The 24580-nt window shown below is 59.8% G+C and overlaps 1 protein-coding gene across 8 annotated transcripts in view; it reads right to left on the reverse strand.

Moving 5' to 3' along the window:
- BAIAP2 (BAR/IMD domain containing adaptor protein 2) overlaps positions 1-24580 on the reverse strand; it is a gene marked incomplete at its 3' end in the record, with an annotated part of 42388 nt that overhangs the window by 6081 nt on the left and 11727 nt on the right. For 3 of the 8 annotated variants that reach the window (XM_084492682.1, XM_084492684.1, XM_084492683.1), the window contains exons 4-13: positions 16432-16493; positions 16010-16081; positions 15638-15775; positions 6418-6570; positions 4085-4312; positions 3338-3539; positions 2499-2700; positions 2307-2375; positions 1839-2001; positions 275-309 (exon numbers count right to left, since the gene is read on the reverse strand). In XM_084492682.1, the coding sequence (XP_084348808.1) occupies positions 275-309; positions 1839-2001; positions 2307-2375; positions 2499-2700; positions 3338-3539; positions 4085-4312; positions 6418-6570; positions 15638-15775; positions 16010-16081; positions 16432-16493 (1324 nt within the window). The other 5 variants (XM_084492686.1, XM_084492687.1, XM_084492688.1 and 2 more) reach the window with 4 other exon arrangements.

Consider the following 24580-nt stretch of genomic DNA (forward strand, 5'->3'; position numbering starts at 1 on the left):
AAGAGTGCCGCTGGCTGTGGCCTCGCTGCCCAGGTTTGACCCAAGAGGTGGCTGTGGAGATGTGATGCTCTCCAGAGGAGCACCAGCCCCATAGGGTGCGAGGTCAGGGACGGCTGGGGCTGGCCCCAGGACCTGCCCTGGCGCACATCCTCGCACCTCCTCGCCACCGCCTGTCCCCAGGGCTGGCACAGCCTCCTCCCGGGGACAGGGCTTCACCCAGAGCCAACACCACCACCACATTTTTGGGTAACGCCGCAGGAAGGTGGAATCTTACCTGCTAACCGACCTCGTCCCGTAGTCATCGAGACCCTGCGGGGAGGAGAGGAAGAGTGGTGAGAGCTGGGCTGTGCCCCTTCAGCTGCCACCGGAGGGTCACGGAAACAGCCCAAAGTGCATCAGTGCCCGGGGATGCTTGGGCCAAGACCAATGAGTTTTGAGATGAAAAGGAGATGGAGATGGCTTCAATGTGGGATTTAGACAGGGGGGTGAAGTCACACCACTCTTTGGAGCAGGACAAGGGAAAGCAGCAGCCGAGCGTCCCGGCTCGTTCTGCCCTGCCCCACCTTGGCTCAAAGCTCCAGTGACTTTCGAGATGTGAGACACTTGGAAAGGGAGCAAAACTCTGAGAAACACCAAGGAAATGCTCTGTGGAAGAAGGTGTTTGTGCTGTATTAACTCCCACCAGAAATCGCACAGGGTTTTGGAGCGTTTTCCCCTTCAGCTGGCGCTCAGTCTGGGACATGTGGGAACGGGGTTAGGAGGCGATCCCATGAGGATGCTGTGCTCCAGATGAGGACATGCCCCGGGGTCTGGCTGTGAGCAGCTCTGCTCCCCGTGGCAAACGGGATCCTGCCAGGAAGGACCCGGAGCTGCTGCTCGCTGCTGCCCACGTTCCCACTGCCCTGGGAATGCTCCTGAAACCCCAAATCCATCAGCAAACCCCTGCCTGGCTTCCCCTGGCACAGAGTGGGGCTGTGTTTGTCCCATCCCTGCAGAGACAGCCGGGTTATGCTGCCCTCCTCACCACACACCGTCCCTAACTCCTTATCCAGGTGCCCTGTGCTGGGTTTGGACACTGCTGGCTGGGGAAGCCCCAGCCAGGTCTGCCCCAACCCCATGCCCCAGGTCCCTGTGGGACTGTCACCGGTGTCCAGTGGCACTCGTGTCCCTGGAGCCACCAACTGAGCCAGCACAGCCAGGAGAAAACGCTTCCAGCTCCCTGTGAGCAGCTCGTTTCTGGTGGGAGGCTCCCACGGAGTTGGCAAGCGTTGGCCATTGGGGGCTCGCGGTGCCGTTTTGTGCCATCGCCCCTCGTGTCCTGCCCCGTTCTGTGCAGGCGAGCCAAACTGGCCCATCCTCTGCCCCCAGCTCCTCTCCTGCCACTTCCCCATCCCCTTCTCTTCCAGGGGAGAGGCTCAGAAGGGGCTGGGCACGAGGGGGCCAGGCGCAAGCTGCCCGCCAGCCCCAATGGCAACCTTGCGCACGTGCGGACTTACAGCTGTCGACCTAGCGTAAGGCTTGTAGTGGGCGGAGGGTGGTTGGCAGAGGCCACTGGAATAGTCTTTAATTGCACAACCATAGGGCATAAGGTAGTCCTACAAACAACGAACACAGGCCTGTTGGAGAGGAGCCCCCATTCACCGGCACGCGCTCTGCACCACGCGAACACCAAGCGCGCGCTTCAGCGCCTTTCCTTCTGCTTTAAAAACACGGCTAGGAACGAAAAGCTGCAGGCTCCAGCAGAGATCAAGGCTCTGGGGCTCGCTCAAGCGCCTCCCATTTTTTAAAAAAATCCCACCCCCAACACCAGCAAAGCCCTGCAGGCAGTCAGGGCTCACCTGGGAGAAGGCGGGCACGGCCACGCTGTACGGCCTCTGCTTGAAGGTGTTGACGTTCTGCGACGGGAAGGCTTGCGAGGACATGCCGTAGTCGGGCGGCGGGATGGCGATGTCGTCTTTGTCGAGCAGGTTGCCCGTGCTGCTGCTCTTCCCCTGCTGCAGGCTGAAGGGGGGCAGAGCGGGGCCATCAGCAGCAGCACAGCCCACGGGGAACGTGTCACCAAGCCACCTTGGCCAGCAAGCCCTCGGTGGCACCGAGCAGCACCGCGGATGAGGGCGAAATGCACGGAGCCCTTCATTGGGATCCCTTCCCTCCCTGCTCCCCTTTGCTCCCCCATGTGTGGGGCAAAGCAGAATATCCCTGTTCTGAGGCAGCACCCTGCTCTGATGAGGGCTGGGAGAAGCGGAGGGTCCCCGTCCCACAAAGCCCCCGCAGCCCTGCCCGGTGCTGGCACGCGGTGCCCCTACCTCGTGTGCACCCGCTCGCTGCCATCGTTGTCGAGGACACGCGTGTAGGAGAAAGGAAACCAGCCCCTCCTGAAAGAAAAAGGCAGGGGATGAAGCCAACCTGATGCTTTTTGATGGAGGCGTCAGAAAAGGCTGAGCCCTCCTGGAGCCAGCCCCGGGGGCAGGGGGATTCGGGGCGGCCGCGGCACTCACAGTTTGGTTTTCTCGCTCTCCCCGTAGTGCCACCCATCCCTGGCCTCCGGCACCAGCAGCGTGATGAGGTCGCCCTCCTTGAAGCTCAGGAGGGTGCTGTTATCTCCGGCAGCGTGAGAGAAAATGGCCTGCACCCTCGTCCTGCCGTTCCTCTCGAGCCCTGCGGCCATGGAGCTGGAGCGCGGCAGCGTCTTGTTTTCGGCTGGCAGGAGACAAGGACCAACAAGGGCCGAGTCCTTCACCCGTCACCGTGCCCAGGCACAGCCAGGTCTCTGGCTCCTTTACCCTACCCCTGGTACCAACAACACTTCTGGTGGCTGATTTGCACTCCTGACACCTCCCTGTGCAGAGGCTGCTCCCCAGGGTGTATGCACATCGCCCACCCCTCTGCAGCATCCCCCACGTCCCTTCTGCCTGCCTCCACCCGCGGCACCGAAACCATCCCACAGGGTTTTGGGCTCTCACCGCATGGGGCAGTGCATCCCCGGTCCCTTGGGACCTCACAGATCCATGGATCCAGGCAGGATCCAGCCACTGTTCTCGACATCATCCAACAGCCCCATAAAGGAGCAGCCTCCCTCTATGAGCGTTCCCTACCCAACCCTTCCCTGCCCGCTCTCCTTCCCATTTTCTCAAGGTTTTTCTCCTGGAAATCCCACCCGGGGGCCGAGACACCACTCTCCAGCGAGCTGTGCCAGAACCTGGCTCTGCTCAGCTCCCGGCACCACAGCAGTGGCACCCTGCTCGTCACCACCCTGCCACTAATGAAGGGACCCCACCGCTAACGAAGGGACCCCACCACCCATCAGGGTGACCCCCCGGGGCTGGGGGAGCCTCACCTGAGGCGTAGCTGTTTTTCGGCTGCACGTTTTTGCGAACTGGAAGCGTGTTCGAGTAAGAGTCGCTCAGCTGCTTCTGAGGCTGGGGAGGAGATAAAGATTTGGGCTGTGCTGGCTTCACCTCAGCCCAGTGGCCGTAATCGTCACTGTCTGTGCCCGAGGCTCCGTTCACCACCGGCATGGCCTCCTGCGCCGACATGCGCTAGGGAGAAAGGAGAGGAGGGGGGGGAAGACGGGAGATGCCTTCATCAGCAGGGCACCCCCAGCAGCTCCCCGGGCAGGGACGCGGTGCCAGGGAACGCGGCTGATGGCAAACCAGAGCCCGAGCCCCCTGGGTTCGGTTCCCTACTTGATATAAACTGTTCTGGGGAAGGGAGCGGGGGCACCTCTACGGCACTGCACCCCTCCGAGCCGCCTCACACCCCATAAATCCCTCCCGAGCCCTACTGCTCAGCTCACACCCCGACATCGGGCAGGTGACCCCCTTCCGAAGGGTGTTTCCACCACGCGAGGCTCACCCCAAGCACCTTTCCCCCAAGGGAGCCTCGGCATGGCCCCACAGCTCCGCTCCCAGCCCGTGGGCTCCCCGCAGCCCCCCCGACAGCCCCAGGCAGGATGGAGGTGCCCAGCCCCATGCACCCATCCATCCAAAAGCAACTTGCTGAGGACCACGGTGCTGCTGGCCTGGGCTCATCCCTCCGGCTTTGCTCGGAAGGGCAGGGCAACCTCCACCTCCCGGATACTTACTCCGACAAAAGGTGCCAGCTCCGGGGGGACAGGGAGAGGTTTGGCACCGGGGATGGGGTCAGAGATGATGAGGTTGGACTTGGATGTAGACAGAGGGCTGGGCATGATGGTGCCATTGCTGCTGGCAGCCATCTGCTGCATCAGCTGGATGGCGCGGTCCGGGATCTTGTTGGGATCGGAGCAGGACTGCTGCCACAGGGGGAGCTTCTGCGTCAGCATCTCCTTCCCCTGCCAGGGAGAGAGTGAGGTGAGAGGGTGCAGGGAGAGAGGTGAGAGGGTGCAGGGAGCCACGGCAGGGAAGGATCTGATGAGAGAGCGGCCACATTTGGGCAGCACGACTGATGCGCTCCTCCACGCAGGGCACAAACGAGGTGAAACACAGGGATTTGCTGCTTCTGGGCTCCAAAAAATTTAAGAAATCACTCCGATCACAAAAAAATATAGAGGGAAGGGGGAGGTAACTCCATCCCCAGTTGATGGAGATCCCCAGTGTGCGGCAGCTCGAGAACAGACGAGCTGCAGGGAGCGGGGCTGTGCAAGAAGCCAGTGGCCATACAAGGCACCTCTGTGCCCACAGCCCTGTTCCCCACCAGTAAAACCCTACCCTAATAAAGCTGCGGGTTGGGAGGCCCAGGGACACTCACGTCACAAGCCATAGGGCAGATGGTCAAGGTGGCAGATGCCCGTGACACCTTTCCTGCACACGGAGGTGGGAAGATCACACCCGTGCTGTGTGCTGGCACCCGGACCCCAAAGATGAGCTTTTTGCTTGGGGCTGCTCGGCCCCGGCAGCCTCCAGGGCTGCTGCAGGGCCTGGGGCAGCTCAGCACCCTGCTCCCAGCCAGGCAGAGGCAGTGCTGGCCTCGTCCTTACCCGGATAACACAACCGTGGCTCAGGACAGTGCATCCCAGCTTGTGACTCCCCAGGAGCATAACCAAACCGCGGTCACTCCCCAGCCAAATGCACGGCACAGCCCCCGTGCAACGCACCGCATGCACACCCGCAGCAGAGCTGAGCTGCAGGGGGGGGATGTTACACCTCCACACGGCTTTGTGGCTGCTCTCACAGACAGGATCGACCCTGACACATCACAACAGGCTCCCGAAGCCAGTGCAGAATCCCCAAGTTTCCCTGCCATCCACCACGGACCTCGCTGCTCGGTCACCTGCGGCAGCACCCGGGCAGGGTGGCAGCACCCAGGCAGGGTGGCAGCACCCAGGCAGGGTGGCAGCGCGGTGTTTCCAGCTCTCAAAGCCCACGTGTGGGATCTGCTGCCCACGCTGCACCCACGCAGCCCCCCCTGTGCACAGCCACCCTCCCTGCCCTGCTGCAGGGAGCGTTGGGCTTGGCCACGCTGCGGCCGGTGCCACCGCATCTGCCAGCCCCCACCCGCTCCAGGGGGCAATTTCTCCCTCCTCCTGCACCTCTCGTTTGCAGTCAGCATATGCTGGGGATTGATTCAGCCCCTACCGCAGCCGGGGACAGTGCTGACTAAGCCCAACTCTTCCCGTTGCTCCCCTGCGCCAGGCGCGGCGGCGACAGATGGGTGCTGCGAGTGCCGGGGGGCGGCAGCGGGGAGCGAGCAGGAGGGGAGCACGAGGCTGCCGGGAGCCACGCGCTCACAGCCCTCGGATGGGCTCAGCTCCAGCCCGGTGTCACAGCAGCCCCGGGGAACGGGGACCCAGCCCCGTGCAGGGGATGTGGGTGGGTGATTGGGGCAGCGCTCTCGGCTCCGTTCCCTCCTCCTCTGCTATGGGCAGGGGGTGATGAGGGTGGGAGGGAGCCCTCCCCGCTGCCCCACAGGCACTAATTCTGCTCGGACTTGGAGCAGGAACGCTGCTGCTTGGCGTTTCTTCTGCCCTTGCAAACCCAGAGCTGATGCACGAGCAACTGGGTGAGCCCCCACCAGGGTGAAGCCCTCAAACTTCAGTGACCGAGTGCTCGATGGGCACAACGTGCGCAGGATGGGGAGCGTGGGGGGGCTGAATCTGGGTGACCTCCCCGAGGTCAGGTCATGGCTGGCGCTGCCCAGGAGAAGGCAGAGAGCAGCAGGACACCCTGCTGGGCTCCAGCCCTGGTCCCATCCACCCCACGCAGCCTGAAGCTGCCTCAAAACACAGAGCAGCACCCCTGGGACACACGCACCCATGGGAGCGAGGGCAGCTCCGAGCAAGTGGGGAGGGACGGGGGCACTGCTGGTGCATCCCCCCCTTGTGCCTGCTGCTCCCCCAGCCCCAGGGCACCCATGGCTCTCAGGGCACGGCCCTGCTCCTGTGCTAGGGGCTGGTGACGGGGGCTGTTTGGGGAGCACGGCGGGGCCCCGCTGACTCACCTTGGCGTGGTAGGTGATGGCGCTCTTCGCCACCGCGCACTGCTTCTCCACCAGGAAGCAGAACCGTCTCCTCTCCTCCGTCAGAGCCGTCTTATACCCGTCCGAGACGTAGTTTTCCAGCTCCCCTTGCTTGTTGCTGATGGCTTCGATGTACTAGAGGGGGCAGAGAAGCACAGAGGGGGCTGCGGTTACCCCTTCGCCCTGCGAGCGCCCACAGCCCCGTTAGCAGGGGACCGAGACCCGCAGCATCCCGAGGGATGGGGTGAGCGGTGGGGCCAGCCCCGGGGGGTGCCCGTGGGAGGCCCCCAGCACAGGACACACACACACGTGTGCCTGCACGTCCCCCCCAGCCCGCCCTTACTCATCAGAGCCCCCCACGCAGAGGCGCTGACTCAGCACGGGGGCCGGGAGCGCGCGGGCGGGCGGGACGAGCTGTACCCGTGCAGCCGCCCTCTCACCAAACGGGTGCCTGAGCCCCAGCGGGGGCTGGCGAGGCTGCCCCCAGGCTTCCCCCCCAATCCCAAGCTAGCAGAAGGTTCCTGCAGCCCCCACCCATCTCCTGCACCCCCCCTGGGACAGCCTGGGTAAGCAAAGCACACGAAGCCAGGGCAGTGCTGCAGGTTGGTGCAGCCTGGCGCACGGCATCACCCCCGGCACACGGGACCAGCACGGGGCTCCCTGCCTGCTGAGCACCGTTCCTTGATGCTGGTGCACCCCCGGGGGCCAGGCAGACGCCAGAGCACCGCCAGCAGCAGGCTGAGATGCTGCAGACTTGGCCGAAGGAGGCTCCTCTGCTGGCACGGCTCCTGCTCTACCTACGTGACTTCTGCCAGCTCGGCTGCGCCCGCACAGGCTGTGCCAGCAGGAACAGGGCACGTTCGTGTAGGTTTTTGTAGGGAGCAGGAAAGCAGCACGTGGGGCAGAGCCACACAGCGCAAGCACGGCACAAGGGAGGGCTTCAGAGCAGCAGGGTGCCCTCCGTGGTCACATCCATCAGCACACCAGAGGACATGAAATGTCCCCATGTCCCTCAACCAGCCTCTTTCTCCCCACTCCCTGCCCTTGGTTTGTCTCAGCAAGGAGCTGCTGCCCTTGAAGTAGCCCAGAAGCAACCACCGAGCATCCCTGAGGGGCACCGTGCTCACCACGAGCTGTGCCCTGCCCTGCACGGAGCAGGCAGGACACCAGCACGGGGACACGTCGCTGCCACCACCTCCTCCTCCCAGCAGGGTGACACCACGGGACAGCCACGAGCAGCCCCGTGCAGCTCCAGCACCGCTAAACCTGCTGCAGGAAGTCTGAGCTTCCCTGGGAAGGGAATTAAACTGGAAATTCAGGGCCCAAAGCAGCTTTTCTCCTTTCTTCATGTTTAACAGTTATTTTTAGCAAGCTACGGTATTTATTAGCAGGCACAAAATGGAACAAACCTCAACAAAGCCGTGAGATTAAGTCACATCCCAGACTTCAAAGGGGGTTTGCGGCAGAGCTGGAGCCCCAGCGCCCCACACGCACAGCACCCTCCCTGGAGAGCAAACCCCCAACCTAAACCGAGCCGGTTTAATTCCCTAAATGGGCCATCAAGGAAGGTGAGGAGCTCAGGACGGGCGCACAGCACCCTGCCATGCCAGGCGGGCAGAACTTCTCCCAGCAACGGTAAACTTTCAAGTTCTAATTGTGACTGAGCCGTGCACGGCGGCCTTATTTACATCCCTGATTTCAATCTTGTTTCGCAAGTATACTTTTAATTATTTAGCTAAAGAAAGGCTCGCCTTAATGGCTGCAGCCAGTTAGAACATGTTGATTTGCAAGCAGAGAGCTTGTGCTCTAAATTTAGGATTCTCACTGCTTTATATACTTTATGGAAATAAGCACGATGTGCCGTTGATTTATGCAGAGCCCTGGTTTTTTACACTTTATTACATTACAAAATGGCGAACGCCACTTCTTATTCACCAGCTAGCTTTCATTTTGGAGTTGTTCAAATGGAAATGGGCTTTCAGACAATGCACTGAAACACAATTTCAATAAAAACCTCACTAACTGTGCCAGACACACGGGAAAAAGTAACGTGCAGAGCACAGCGCACGCTCTCCATACCATACGTCAAGGAGAGCGCTGTCTCTTGTTAGGGTTACCTGCTGCCACGTGCAGGAGTGACAGCTCTGCCTCCCAGCCTGGTTCCTGGGGTGTCCTTTGGGGCACCCCATGTCCCATGTCCCATCCATGCGTTTTGCAGCTGGAGGTGCGCGCCTGGGCTCCTGCGGCGCAGTGGCACCATCACCACTTCCCAACAGGAGCCTTCCAGTATGCGCCTTTCCAGTTTGGAGTTTGTTTCAGAGCTTGATTTAGGCTGCCAGATTAAATTCAGATGCTAAGCATCACCTAAATAAAAATCCCAGCCTAAAGGGGAGAAGCCCCACCTGTGGCTGGGCCACCTGAGATGGTGCCAGCCCGGTCAGTGCTCATGGTGCCGGGAGCCAGCGCACGCACCGGCAGCTCCAGAAAGCTTTTCTGGGTTTCTAGGTTGGAGAGGCCTCAAATAACCCCCCCTTCCCCCGCTCCTGAGCACATCCACCTCGCCTTCAGCAGCTCTGCTGACCCAGTTAGCGAGGTGGCAGGAGCCAGCTCCTGGGGCTCACCCAGATGCCCAGGGCAGAGAGCGGGGAGCAGGGCACGGGTCCAGCCAGCAGCACCACAAAGGGGCCGTGCACGGGAGCTGCTCCCAGTTACCCCCACATGTCAGGCAGTTTGGAACAAGGAAACACAAAAGGAGAGCAGATGCTGCAAAGGGACACAGCCGCTGCCATCGCTGCTGCAGGAAAGCCAGGGCGCACCGAGGTCCCGCTGCTCGGACTAACAGCATCCTCGCAGGGGGCTCACACCCGACAGCTGGAGGTGTGAAGGTGAAAGGGCTGCTAACAGATGCCAGGACCCGGGTTCTCTTCAAGCACACGCTGCAATCAGCGCTGGTAGTGCAGGCGAAGCAGCAGCATTTACTGAATTTCGCTCGAGTCTCTAATAACACGGCTGTGATGAAGAAAATCAGCTCCAACCATTCTATCCGAGGCAAGAACACGAAGATCAGTTATGAATATAAGCCAAGGGCAATGCTAATCACCTCAGCGCTGTGAAAATCACCATTACAGATCTTTTATCAGCGCTGCCAACGTCTGTGAAATGGGCTGAGTGAGGCAACTGCTGCGAGGCCAACGGGGACCAAACCAGGCGGGAGCCAGGCTCTGCTTAGGGTACGGCAAAAAACCCAGGGACCACAAAATCAAAGCATTACGGGCACGTTTCGGGGCAGCAAGTGGCCCTGAGCTGAATGCACAGCAGGGAGGGGACCGTGTCCTCATGGTATCCCAGACAAGAGCCTGATTTTGGGGACGAGAAGAGAGCAGAGCAGCAGCGCAGGGCAGCAGGGAGAAAAGGCTGAGGGAAGAGGAGAAGGGAGAGGAGCCTGCAAACTGTGCTGGCCTGATAGGGGCAGGCTGGAACATCCAGAAGAAGTAAACACGAGAAATGGGGATTTATTTAAGGAACCACAAGGGAGAATAATTAGAAAGTAATGAGATAAAATAGGAAAGGAGCTAGGCTGATTAACAGAGGAAGAGCTTCTAAGCTGCCACAGCCTCAAGGAGGAGCAGCTCAAGCCCTAGCACAGCCCAGGGTCAAAGTTGAGAAGAGCTCTGGGGGTGCTCAGCCCCCTCGGCTCCTGGGGAGGGAAATGGGTGCCCTTGTCTCCAGAATTTGGTTCCTGCATGCGAGTTAAGCTCCTTGGCCTGGGTTTATGCAGAGCTGGGTAAAACCTGCCTCCAGCCATGTCCTGCAGTGCAGGACGCGTGCCAGCCCCTCTGCAGGCTGCAACACCTCAGGCAGGGGTCGGCCTCGCATTGCACGCTGTGCTCAAAGCTGCTGCCTCGAAACAAGGTAGGAAAAGCACTCAAGGGTACGTGGCATCAGGGTACACGGCATCACCGAAACAGCTCAAACCCCCTCCTCTCTGGGGGAAGCTCGCTGTTCCCATCCCAGACTGAGCCCCACGCTGGTTCCCCGCTGTAAAACAGCTGCTCCCGTGCCCCGATGAGCCCGCAGACCTCTTCCAAAGAGAGAAAATGTTTGCTCCCTATGAGAAGCAGCTCGCTGGGCAAGCAGATGCCCAGAGAGCCACGGCATCAGCGGTTATCCGAGGTGAAACACGAGGCCAAGAAGCGCCCCGCTGCCCATCCACCGGCCTCGCGTCCCCCTCCCCAAGGCACGCTGTCCTCCCCCGTTACTCTTCCTATCTCACATCTGTTCTGCGGGGCAGCAGCCTCATCCTTCTACTATTCCTGTACAGCTCCGCACACGTGGTGTTACATAAAACGTTCAGGGAACGAGCTGTGAGAGCCTCAGCGGGCTGTGCAGAGCTTCGCCAGCCACCACAAACATCCCCGCAGCCTGGGGACACCGCAGGGCAACCCCTGGTGTGTGGGATCTGTGGCCAAAATGCACGTCGGGCACAGCCCCAAAAGCTGCACATCGGGCTGGGAGATCAGCCTTCCAGAAGCAGCATGAGGCTTCTCAGCCAGAGAGGAGAAAAAAAAAAAAAAAAAAAAGGTTTAACTTCATTTATATAGAAAACCACTCTGTTGAGGGGAGTTGTAGCAATTGCTTTAGGATGTGTAGGACCAGATCTTGAAGCCCTGGGGCTCCAGGGGTGCCGACAGCAGCCAGGGCAGTACAGAGAGCCAGCCCCAGCCCTGGGAGGGATGGAGGTTTTTGTCCCCTGGTGCTGCCTCCACCACAGAGCCTGGAAAAGGCACTGCAGGGCACGGTCCTTATGGCACCACGGCCACGGGGTTGGCAACTCCCAGAGCACGGTGCTGAGACCACACCAGCACCCCGAGCCTCCTGAGATGCTGAGTGCTGACAGCCACACAGCACACGAAGGGATGACCCGCCACCACGCGAGCTCCCAGCTAATTAGAGCAAATGACAAAGTAAATGACAAAATGCTGCAAGGGACGGGCTCTCCCACCAGGTCCCGAGCTGCGGGAGGTGAAGCTGCTGGGCTGTATGGAGCACACATGGGTAACCGCTGCGTTGGGACTCAGCCTCGCCGGGCTGAAAGCTAGCAAAAAGCTGGAGCCGGTTATCTGGAGCCAGAGCTTTTACATAATTCTTCCCTATTTGACTTTTACATAAGCCCTCGTAACCTGGTTTGCACAAACTCCTCGTCAGTTAGTGCTTCTTGACCTATGGCTAAAATTACTTCTCCTGGTGGGAATATCAGAACGAGGTTCCAATTACACGAGGTTATAAAAACCTCTGGGCTATTTGGCACAGGGGCGTTTAACGCTTACAGCATCCCTGCAGGAGCAGAGGGGGACGGCAGGAGGGACGCAGGCAGGAGCCGAGCTCGGCCACGTGCCCGGCAGCTCCGTGCCCCCAGTATTACCCCAACACTGGGCACTGTGCCCTCCTCTCCCCCCAAAAAAATAAATGCAATTGCTCCACCGGCCTCACCAAGCAATCCAATTGCTCGCAGCACTACCAGGGGGTGAAGAACTGCTCGGGCCAGCGCAGCTCCCTTGGTGGCGTGCTGATTCAATCAAGGCCCTAAACCCAGCGTGACCTCGATTTCGTGCCTCAGCCGTAACCAGCCTGTAATGAAGTTAGAGCAGTTTGGGCTCCTTGATGACTGTTTAATCTTAATATTTGTTTTTGTTCTTCTTTTATAAGGGACACGAAGCGAATGGAATTGGTTTATTCTCCCGGATTTGAACACAGGTCAAGAAAATCTCAGCAACTACATAATTAGGGCAAGAGATCTGAGGCAGCGGCTGCCTCACTGCGGTCCAAGCTTTCATTCCTCGTGTACAACAGCAGCTCTGGACTGATTCACGAGAAATAAACCCCTGGCTTTCCTGCCACATTCAGCAGTAACAGCCCGTAACCGCAGCGTCTGCTGACCGTGACAGGCCGAAGCTTGGGAGGCTGAAAAAATCCCTACAGCAGCCTAACTGCGCTTGGGGCTCTTTTTAAGCCACAGGAGTGGTCTCCCTTGAAAACCACGAGGGGTTTCGGTTCGGAACCATCTCAGTGCTGTGAAGCCCCTTCTCATCGATTAAGCTCCACGAGGCAGTGCCCGCAGGATGTGGGCACAATGTGGGACCTGGGGCCAAGCCCCGTGCCCTCTCCACGCACCGCATTCACTGCAGCCCTGCAGGAGCCCTCGGTGCCTGCCCTGAGCAATCCCCAGCTCTGTCCCCCAGATAATAAGCAACGTGCAGCACTTGCTGAACATCAGCGCCTTTTCCTGCCTTATAAAAGGGGAATTCTGCTTCGAAGATGGAGAGGAGACAATGCAAGGCTTTTATTTTTTTTAAGCAGCTCAGCACAGGCTGCAGCACCCGGGCCAGGCTGGTGCCCTGGCACCACTTCTCTGCCCCCTGCCCCCCAAAAGCCCTGACCTCGCAGCAGGAGCTGGATGCTGGAGCTGCCACGTGGGGCTGGCCCCACCACGTCCCTCGCAGCGGGCACAAGCCGTGGTCACTCAGCAAGCAGCAGCGAGGCGGAGGGGAGCAGTTCTGCTTCCCACAGCAGGAAGCGCAGAGACGATGACGGAGCAGCAGCCTCCTGGCTGCTGAGTGCTACGGTACCTTCAGTGGATGAGTCTTCAAAGGAAGAGCAAGGTTTTATTGCTTTATTGAATGGGATGACTTCTGCAGCTACCAGGACGTTTCTGCCAGCCGCACCTCTCCCACTCCAGGCCAAAGCAATGCTCGTGGCGCTCCAGCTGGCTCTGCCCAGCTCCCCAGGCACCAGCTCAAAGCTGACTCCAGCACCCCACGAGCCCAGGAGGTGCCTCCAGCAGCCTCCGAGGAGGCTCCTCCTGGCTGAGTTTCAGCAGTGGCCACGGGGATGGTTCCGTGCCAGGCGAACAAAGCCGCACACAGCTCCCTGCTGCAGAGATGCCGGAGAAGTTTTCACGCAGCACGACCCCATGCTGCGACACGAGCAGCTCCCCCAGCACTGGAGCTGCTGCAAGCGCCTGGCCCCAGCTCCTCCTGCTTTCCCTGCCCCAGCACATGGCATTTTCCAAGCCCCAGCACATGGCATTTCCCCTGCCCAGCCTGCACATCACTCCCTGGATCAGCGGCACGGCCAAGCCCCTGCATGGGCAGGAGCTGATGGAGCTGGCACCTGCCAAAACCTGGGAACAGGCTCAAGGCTGCCCCGAACGCTTTCCTCCTTCCTCTTCTTCTGCTTGAAGCAAGCAACAGCAGCATCCCAGCCAGCACACCGAGGGAGAACCACCCTCTTGACTGAATTCTGCAAATTAACTTATTTTGATCTGCGTGCTGAGGGGGGGGGGGGCGGTGGAAGCAGTTGAGCAGTTTCATGGCTCTTTAAGCTAAAGCTCTTCATGAGGCTTTTTTTTTTTTTTTTTTTTTTTTTTTCAGAGATAAGCGCTTCCTAAATACTTACTGCTGGAAGATTAAGAGAATGAAAGCCTGATCCTGTTTTATTTTGCCCGAAGAAGCGGTGCTGGCACAACGACAGCCCTGCTGCTGCCGAGCCATGGCAGGAGCAAACCATCACCATCACCCCTGGGCCGTACACAGCCGATGGTCGGGGCAGGTTCTCTCCTACATGGGGGGATCCCTGCGGAAACACGGTGGCCCTGGGGGCTCAGGTGGCCCCGGCAGCACTCCTGCTCATCCCTGCCAGCAGCTCCCTCGGGTGAGGGGGTCACAAACCGGGTGCTGATGCTCTGAGCATCCCCCTGCTGGGAGCCACCTCGCTGCTTAACGGGTGCGATCTCCCTCCGTGGAGATGTGGAGCAACAGCTTGCAGAGCCGCCGCCACCCCGAAGTGGTTTGAGCTGCTCAGGTTTCAAGAAAGTGCCAGCCTTCGCCGCAGCACGCAGGACACCTAAGTCACACTGCAGCAACACCTTCTGAGGATGCTCAAATTAACCGTGCCTCACACAAGCGGCTTCGGTACAGTCAGCGGAGCTGGGAGGCTGCAAATTAGCAGGAGCTCGATTCAGAGCACTCCAGCTCAGCACAGGAGCTGTGCTCAGAGCCTGGATGAGTGGTGAAATGTTTTTTCCCCCTCCCTTCAGCGATTATCCTGATTCACGCTACCAGGAGAGTGACTGATTTCCCAAATTTTCGTACAATTAGCAATGTCACTTCCCCAGCTCCCTGCTGATTATTTAAATGCCACCCTGTGCACAGCCCCAGCCAGCGAGGTGCCATCGGCGTTTAGATCACTTTTGGCAGAGATGGATCACTTTGGTCGTGTTATCAGCCCGCTGCACCTGAAGCATCAGGTTCTGGCCCCAACACGCCACCTTCTCCCGCCTTGCTTACAGACAGGAATATGAGATTTTTGGCTTCAGAGTTAACCTTTCCCTTTTACCTACGAGGTACGAGTCGGGCTGTAGTCCCTGAATGCCCCTAACCCCAGCAGCAGCAGGAGCACTGAGCCAGGCAGGTTTGCAAACGGATGCATTCATCTCTCATTAAAATCTGCTCTGTTTGGACACGATCCAGGTGCAACTCAGACCACAGGTCAGGCTTCAGGAGACCTGAACTCCCCCTGCACGTTCCTCAGCAACCCTGCACCTCAGCCCCCCACCACGACCCAGGCAGGGGCTGCACATGGGATGCTCCACGACAAGACCTCGGTCCCGACCCGATCCCTGCCAGGAGCTGCATTGGGGGCCACCGGGGACCCGGTGCAGCCCAGCCTGAGCTCCCGCAGCAGGCGCAGGGCGCACGCAGCCCACGCCGCAGTCACGCTGCCGTGATTCACTCGCCAGCCTCCTCCAGCACGCGCTCGCCACCCGGGCGGGCTGGGGGAAGGGACTCCCCGTCAGAAGGCACGGAAAATATTTAAGCAAAACACCATCCAGAGGAAGATGGATCTGGCACAACAAACTAATGATCTTTTTGGGTTCATTCATTAAGCAGAGGGGGGGATAAAAGAGCCAGCCACGGCGGACTCGGTGGGGTTAGTCACCAGCGCACCGCCCTGCACAGTACCTGCTGGGGGCTGAGCTCCAGCACAGCCCGGGCTGCCTCCCCTACCAGCCCCTCTGCTCTAAAACCTCCTGCACGATCCACCACGGGCACCAACACCTCCCTGCCTGCTCCTCCTGTCGTCATCCAAACGCTGGCACCCGGCACGGAGCAGCCCCAGGCTGCACGGGGGCAGCAGCTCCTACCTGCAGCTCCTTGTCCGAGTACTTCTGGGGGTTTTTGCTTCCTTGGCTCTTCTTGCGGAGTTTCTTCAGCTCTGCCTGGCACTTGTCGAGCGAGTCGCCCTTGCTCCTTTGCTCTGTCTGGTATTTCTTCAGCGCAGCCTGGGGGCGAGAGGAGAAGGCTCTGAGCTGCTGGAGTGCTGCTGCCAGGGGCAGGCGCACAGCCTCCAGGAGACAGGGAGAGAACAAGCGGGGCTGTGGCAGCCTAACACCGGGGGAAAAAACAGCAGTTTGTGTGGGTGACACGTCTGGTGGCCTGGGGACCCCTCCGAGCATGGCACAGACGTGCCCTGTGCAGGGCAGGGAGGAGCAGGAGCAAGCCATCGGGTCACTTACACTCAGGTAGCGCGAGTCCAGCTCCACCTTCTGCTCCAGCTGCGTCAGGAGCTCGTTGTGGAAGGACTTGAGCTGCAGAAAAAAAAGCAGAGGGGCTGTTTGCATGGGCTGCCGAGCCCAGAAGTAGCTGAACGCTCCCCAAAACCCCTGCAATGGGAACCGAGGGGGCCCAGGGAGGTGCACAAAGAGGGGGCTGGGGCTGGAGGGGACGCTGCTGGCAGAGGGATGGACAAAGGGACCCGGCAGGACACTGCTCAGCCACAATGCCAGCAGCTTGGCTTTGATATGAGCAAACTCTGTGCACGAGCAGAACCACGTGGGGCTGGCTGAGATCAGATCTGGGGGCTCAGAGGAGCTGGGAGGGGGTTGCTGAGCCCAGGCTGAGGAGCAGCCCCCGTGCTGCAGCACCGACGCGCGCTCACCATCTCCTCCAGCTGGTTCTGGATCTGCCGGTGGACTTCTGCCATCTGGAAGAGCACGTCTCCTGGAAAGACAAGACGTGGGAGGGGGGCTCGAGGGGCTGAGCTGAGGGACACCCCCGGTCTGGGGGCACCCCACTGGTGGGAAGGGGTCTGCAGCCAGACTGTGGGGCTCCAGGAGCGCACAGGGTACCCCCGGTGCCCACCTCCCAGCCAAAGCAGAGACATTTCAGACTCTTGGATAAACATTTGTCTCCTGTAGCACTGGGGAAATGGAAGGAGGACGTGGAGCAGCATGGCCCTAATATGCAATCACACCCCAGGCACGGCTCTGGCAGATGGAGATGGGAGAACAACCTCCCCGTCCCCACCGGGGTCACCATCCAGTCCTGTTACGAGCCCAGCTCACCGCAGCCACTGCAGGCAGACCTGCACCCTGGGGCATTTTTGCCTTAACACCCCCTGACCCGTTCAGCCCCAATGGCCAAGCCACAACACCCAGGGCTGCGAGCCCAGCCCCGGGTCCCTGCCCTGCCACCACCATCCCCAGGCTGGGAACGGAGCTGCAGGAGGAAGGGCTGTCCTGGCAGAGGGACCCCAGCTCGGCTTTCACTCTTCCTTGAATTTTTCTTTTCGAATGCAAGACCATCAAGCTGTGCTCCCGCCTTGCTTTTCCCGGACAGGAAGGGCCACATCCTGCCTCAGCAAAACCCCGCGGTGGCTGGAGCCAGACGGCGGCCCCACGGAGCGTCTTTAGGAGAGGAGCCAGGGCTACTGCTCGGCTGAAAGCAGCGGCTCCAGCTCAGCTTTTAGGGAGAGCCAAGCGCCGTCAGCTGTCTGTGAAAGCCAAGCTTGGAAGCCCAAACCCCCAGCACAGTGTCTGGAGCTTCACAGGCAGTGATTTGAGAGTTTAAAGCCACGATTTGAGAGTTTAAAGCCACGATCTGCCGGAGCTGCGCCCACCTCGGCCCCATGGTGCTGCCACCCAGAAGTGGCTGGGGGTGAGGAGCACCCAGAGCTCTCCCACCAGCAGTGTGAAACTCTAGGGCACAAAAGCAACTGGTGCGTACTGGGCCAGTCCCAGCCTGCCACTGGGTCACCCTGTCCCCAGCAGCGAGCCCCACGTGCTCGGGCACACGGGCAGCTCTCCAGCAGTGTCAACAGCGCTGGGTAACTGGGGACAGCCTGGTCCAGCGTCCCTTCGCTCCTGGGGGCTGAAGCAATTCGGACTTTGCACCCACACAGCGCGTCTCAAAACTCTCTGCAAACATTAAAATCTGAGCCTGTTGCGTCCTGGGCGGGCACCACCCCCCCTCCGCTGCGGGTGCTGCGCTTTGAAAGGTGGAAAATTTGTCTCTGAGGGCTGAAGGTGCTCAGCCAGGCACAGGGAAGGAAGCGGAGCCGCCGTCCCCTGCCCGGCCCCGAGGGGAGCAGCGATGCACAGAGCAAGGTGACACCGGCATGCTGCGCTCCCACGCCGCGGAGCCGAGCCCCGAGATGCTCGGCGCAGCAGCGGGCAGGCAGTTAACTTTTACGGCCTCTTTGGAAGGTGCTGAACAAAGCAAAGCAGCCCACAGCGCTGAGGCGGAGCTGGCAGGGCTCTGGCAATTACGCACATCTGCGCTGAATAGCTCCACGCATGAATGGGAAGGCCTGGGCAAAAGGTCACCACTACAGAGACCTCCAGGAAATTGCTCTCCGGTTGGGCTGCGGCCGCTCAATCATGGGAAGTGCACAAATTCCCACTGCAAGGGGAGCAAGAAGAATGACGTAAGGAGGGGGCTGGGTCGAGGTTCCTTTTCCAAGAGGGTATCAGCGCATCGGTGGCCTTATTTCCAAAGCTTGCGCCATCCCCTCTCCTTTTCCCTTCCCATCTGACCAAAGCGGAGCCCCACCTGACCACGTTGGGCAGCAGAAAGGGCCAGGCGAGGGCTGGCGGAGAGCTCTGGCCACTGGTGTAGTGCAAGGAATAATCCCAGAGCAGGGCATGGGGTGCTCAGAAATACCCCATGTGCCACCAGACCCAGCGGCGGGGTGCAGCAGCACCGGCACCGTGCGGCTCTGCCCCCTGCGCTCCCCTGCCTGGGGAAAAGCAGCCGGCTCCCGGCAGCAGGGGAGGTGGCTGGGACGCCTCCCAGGACACAGATAACCATCTCTGCTGATACTTTCTCTCCTCCACCATCCCCTTTGGCTGTTATCGCAGTGAGAGTGCGGGGAGTTTCAGCCCAGGCTGAAACCCACCCCACACCAAACCGGGCAGGGGCAGAGCCATTCCCAGTTGCACCAGCACAGCGTGTCCCACTTCGAGCTGCCCCAGGTCCACCCCGGTGTGTTCCCAAGCACTGTGGTCAGTGCTGCTGTTTTCCCAGCTCAGGCATCAGGAAGCCTCGAGGGCTGCGGGGAGGTGGGGAAGGAGCACACACGGTGCTGAGCATGACACCGAGGGCAGCAGCCAGCACCCCACTGGCACGTCCCCACAGGGAACAGGCAGTGGCACGGATCCAGCCCCCAGCCCGCAGCCCTGCTCCCGTCCCAGTTTGCTGGAGGTGCAGCGGGACCTGCCCAGTGCCTGCAGCAGCTCCAGGCGAGCTCCCTGCGCCCAGGCTCCGGTGCAGGAAGGCTGCTGGATGCCTGCCCGGCGTCGAGTCAGAAGGGCTTCCTCTCAGGTTCCTCCCCAGGAGGAGCCAGGGCAGCCAGTCCCGAAGAAACCCAGCCCCAGGTTTCCCATGGCAGGCTCCGTAGCCGGGAGCCCACGCAGGGCAGCAGGATTGAAGCTATCTTTGGTGCTGTGCAAAGTCACACGCAGCACCTCCACCACCCTGCTGCCTTCGCACCACGAGGTGCCTCCACCGCTGCAGGAAGGGTACGGCCCTTGCGAGGCACAAACAGACACCTCGCCCTGACACCGCTTGGACTAACACGGCTTGGCAGCAGGGAAGAAGTTAAACTGTGACTAAGAGACACCACCGCGGCCGGGAAGCCTGAATATTTCAAGCCCTGGCTCAGAATAGGATCTGCAGCACTGCACCAGCGGCGCACGGTGCAAGGCGCTCGCGGCGGGGCCGGCAGCACCCGGGGGCTCCACGTGGCACACCCCAGCACAGGGCCGTGCCGGGAGCTCCCTCCCACGCCACGAGCTGCCAGCACCATGCACAAGGGCTGTCTGCAGCTTAAACACCATAATTACAGCCGTGCAGCAGGCCACAGACAGGGAAATGGTGTGGGACACGCTGCAAATTGCACAGAGCGCAAGCACCGGGTGAGCTCTGGTGCCAAAACACACATCCTACGGGTCAAGAAACCCAAAGTAAGTGCTTCACCCGAGGTCACAGGCAAAGTCGCAGCAGGGTGGCAGGAGGGCAGTGGCGAGGGCTTTGTCCATGCCAGGCTGGGCACAGCTCCCTGTAGGGACAGCCACGGCGGCGGCAGCGCACGCACACGGGCGAGAAGGCTGAGAAGGCAAAGGGAGCTGCTATTTACGTCTGTCTGACTCACAGTATCATTCTCGGAGAACTATAGGGGCTATTGTGGGCCCTTCCCCACCACACCCAGCGAGGAACAGCCGAACAGGTTGTTCCACATCCCTCAGATTGCAATCGGGCACCGCAAGCCCTGCAGGAGCCAGCTGCCCGGCCAGAAGGCAGAGCAGTAGGAGCCGGCTGGCAGCGTCTCGTTTCTCAGCCCTGAGCCTACCCAGCACCTTTTTCTTCGAGCTCGATGCAGGCCATTTCCAATAAAAGCACCAAAACGATGCACAGCTGCCCAGGCAGCGCCCCAGCAGCACCCAGCAGGGATGCTCAGTTTGCTCCCAAACGGAGCAAAAAGGGAGGCAAAACCAAGGGGTCCAGGGGCCCAGCCATCCCCAGCTCTTTCCCCCCTGCTTTAAGGGGGACCAGGCAAAGCGACAGCATTGGAATGGAAGTAGCCAAGCAGGCAGAGAGGAGAATTAGTTTGTTAAATGGGAAAAGGTGAAGGAGTTACAGGGCACCTCATCTGAGCGCTGTCTCCTGGATCATAGAGCCAAAGGTGTGCCGTGGACAGGGCTCCAGCAGTTATTTAAGGGGAGGTGTCAGCCTGGGCCCGTTCTGAACAGAGCATTTCCCACCACCACCAGTTACTGCTGGGACCAGCAGCGAGCCTGGCTGGAGCCCTGGGCTCCCACAGCCAGAGTTTGGCACCCAAGCTGTCGTGCGGATGCTTCCCAACCTGTCCTCAAAACGCACAGCCTGGCAGCAGCTCCAGCCGCTCGCAGAGATCTGCTGAAGGTCCCATCCAACCAGATTTACAACAGAAGCGTGCTACTGAAAGCTTCCACGATCTTATTTCTCCTCTGATATTAATGCGTCTTGATCCAAGCTCATGAGATGCTGCACAAGCCACAGACAAGCCCTTAAGCCACTGAGAAAAGCACTTCTGAACTCCTGATTCAGCCAAGAAGGCTCCAGAACCTGACTTTATCAGCTCTGACATTAAATTGCAAGGCAACGTGGAGGAAGATTCGTGCATGTACAGTGGGAAGGATACAAGTATGGGAAAACAATCAGCTTCTCCTCACTGATTCATCTATTTCCTTTTCAAAAAGGTTTCATTTATTTATCGCAGCCCGAAAGGATCACACAGGATTTGTTGCTGTTATATTAGCAACTCATCAGCATTATAATGATCAGTTCTGTTTCCAGCCTGTGTTTCAACCCATCTTGGCAAAGCTTAAGACTTTTTTTTTTTTTTTTGAGATGAGGTAAAGAAAGAAGCGAAGGCTTCCCCAGACACCCTGCCTCAAGAGAGGTGCAGGGCACGTTTCCAGCAGCAGACCCTCGCTGGCTGAGCTTTTGCTGTGCCTCTGGCCTGGGGTTAATTCATGGGCACAGAGGGGCACGGACCCCCACGGGCACCCAGTGCCTCCAGGACCCAGGTCTGGGCAAGCAGTGGAGCCACTGATGCGCTGCTCCCCCTCACATCCCCATCTCCAGATGGAGGAGGACGCACCCCTGCCTAAAAGGAGGTTGCACCCCTGCCAAAAACCCACGATCTCACAGCTCTGCTGCTGTTAGACAGCAGAGGCCAGCCCCTGGACGTGGCTCATGGACCCCACCACAGCACCGGGGTCCTTGTCCCCATGGGGCTGGGCACCGGGGGCGCAGGCAGGTGGCACCCCCAGGAGATGTCACTGCCACGGCTGAAATCCCAGCACTAAACACAGGCTGTGAAGAGCCAGCAGCTGCAGCCAGACACCGAGCTCTTGGCAGCTGCTCACCTAGCAGCCTCCATCGCTTCCCCAGGCACAGGTGGTGAGAGCAACCCGGGGAGGGGGAGGCTGCTCCGACAGGGAAGGTTTCAGGCAGCGAAAAGGCAACGCAGACAGAGCAGTCCCCCCTGGGGCAGGCAGCTTTTAAAGGCGTTGTTTTATTCCTGCAGCTTGGATTTAATGAGCCCCTTTCTTATAGACCCCACTACATGAATTACCTGGATCTCACCAGGGTGTCCTCAAGCAGCTCAGTGATGCTCAGCGCAGGGTGCCCGGCGCTCACAGGACAGAGGTGAGGGGAGCACACTCACTGCTTGGGGGCCATCGTGCCCCCCATGCTGGGAAGTTTCTGGCTAAGAACAACCTCGGAGGCAGAGTCCTGAATTTCAGGAACAATTCCTCTGGCAAATGAAGCCTTTCACAGAGCTGCAGGTGGGAGCACCCGGCTCCAGAGCACCCATCCCTTCTGGCAGTGCCAGATCGTTACCTGCTGAAGCGCATCGTTAAGTCCAACCTCAGAAGGGTGATGCCACGGGATTCCCACTGCTCCCCCACCCAGGGGCACTTTTCAGGGACTCCACAAGCTGCAGATCGTGGAGGGAGACGTCCTGAGAGCTGTGCTGGTTTCCCAGGCTCTGCTCTCACGGGGACGAGCAGGTACCGAGCACCACGGCCACCACCAGGCTGCTCCAGCACCTCAGGGCCCCCTCAGCTCACGTATTAAACACTTTGCTGCTACGATGACCTTTGGCGCTTGCGGGATCTCTATCTGCTGCAGGAAGCTCCTACCCGAAACAGCTGCAAATCCAATTAACAGATTAATAAACCTCCCCAGAGCATCGAGTGCAGCACAAAGCCTCCGCACCGCGCCAAGGCCACCGAGAGCCAAGCCAGGAGCTGGGACGTGCTTGGGCAGCCCGGGGTGTCCCACCAGGCTGCTCCCGTCCCCACCAGTAGCACCCTTGGGCTGTCCCCACTGGGACCAGCCACAGAGCCCCTCCTGGGGCACCCTGCGAGGTGCAGGTCCAGCACCCCAGGTCCGTAAGCCAAGCACCACTCTCGGAGCCCGGTGTCCTCCTGCACTGGCACCGGGCAGCTCGGCAGCAGACTGGAGCTCAGAGGTGCCACGGGATATGATTTTATCGGGCAAACCGGGCATCAAAAGGCCCATTATCTCGGGGAGGCTCGCTGCAGCTGAACAATGGAAAACTAATTACTGCATTCCTTCCCCTGTCGTGGCGCCGGGCTTCACTCAGCCTCTGGTCCAAGGGGACCTCGGAGAAAAAGCAGCCCCAAAATGAAACCCTCCCCCAGCCCATGGAGCTCTCTGCAGGTGCTGCTCAGCCCCTGGAAGAAGTGCTTTGAGCAGCATCCAGGTGACCTCAGCGCTGCATTTCTGCTGGCAGCAGCAGCACAAGGGCCAAAGGTACCCGAGCACTTTGGGGGCAGACTCAGGCTCCTTAGGAGCTTCCCAGAGCAAGTTTCCACCGAGCAGACAGGCAGCATTAACTGCAAAAATTAACATTTGATAGCCTCAAGATACAAAGCGCAGCCCAGGCCAGCTCAGCTCATGAACCCCCAGCATCGCCTCCTCCCAGGGCAGTACAGAGCAGCTCAGCCAGCACCGAGCTGCCTCAAGCAGCTGGTTTGGGGCACCCTGCTGCTGTGCAGGGCCTGAGGGAAGCTGCACGCCGTACCTAGCCAGGACATCACCTTTGGTCTGAAGAAAACCCAACTCTGAACATCCCAAACCCCGCAGTGGGGCTGACAGCACGACAGCCCCACTGGGTGCCTGCGCCCAAAAACCCAGGGCACAGAGCGGATTACAACTCAAGGGCTTCATGATTGTTAGGTTTCCTGTTATTGCGTGAGATTATCCCATCTACATGCTGCTCCGAAAATCTGGTGGGGAATTTGTGAGACGTGTGAAGCGCTGAGCACAGAGCCGGGCTGGAGGCAGCAGCCTGGCAGGCGCCGGGGTGGGGGCAGCAAGGTAAGCGTGTGGCATCTTTATTTTTTTTTTTTTAAATAAAGCAAACGCCAAGCAGAACCAGCCAGTGAGCTGTCCTGTGCCAGACACCCAGCATGTTTGCTGAGGAAGGGACCACCAACGGGCGGCTTTCCAGCACCCAGATTAAAGAACAAGCTCCTCAGAGCCTCATGTGCTGCTGTGGTGTTGAGCTGGGCTGGAGGGGCCACGGCAGGGTCAGCCCCAAACCTGCTCCGGGAGGGTGCAGAGCCAGGGCAGGCATCAGGAGCTGGGACAGATGCAGGCTTTCATCTCCTTTCAGAGAAGATCTGCCGTAGTTTTACTTTCTATTGATGCTTTGTCCCAGAAATGGCCCCAGAAAAATACCCATGCTCAGAGAAGTGTTAAGGAGGAAACAAATCCCCGATCCTCCTCTTGGAGCAGCATCCCCTGTGCTGCCCTTTGGGGAGGAACCCACCCACAACGGGACCAGCTCAGGCCCATGAATGTGAGCGGTCATTACAAACAGCCCCATTTGCTACGGCCTTTGGTAAGGCATGAAACAACCCAGACCCCAGGGCTGGCTTCCAGCGCTATCAGCAGTCACAGCAGAGGGCTGATAAGCTCAAGGTGTTCCCAGGCACTGCCTACCTTCGGCTGGCACAGCCCAGGCTGAAGCATTCCTCAGCCCGTTTGCACATCCCATTGGGACGGGGTGGCGTCCCTGCCTCTTATCAGCTCCGGGGAACCACAGCCAGAAATTTTATCTCCGCTTTCTTCTGCGTGCGGAGCAGCTGCCACAATAAATAACCAGCAAGATCACCGCAGCAGGAGGGCTGAGGAGCAGCCGCTGGGTGTGGGTCAGGGCTAACAGGGCTGCCAGAAATCCCCTTCCACCGCCGAGCCCCCAAACTGCACACCACGGATGGGAGGCGCAG

The sequence above is a fragment of the Aythya ferina genome (assembly GCF_964211825.1).
Source record: "Aythya ferina genome assembly, chromosome: 18".
NCBI lineage: Eukaryota > Metazoa > Chordata > Aves > Anseriformes > Anatidae > Aythya > Aythya ferina.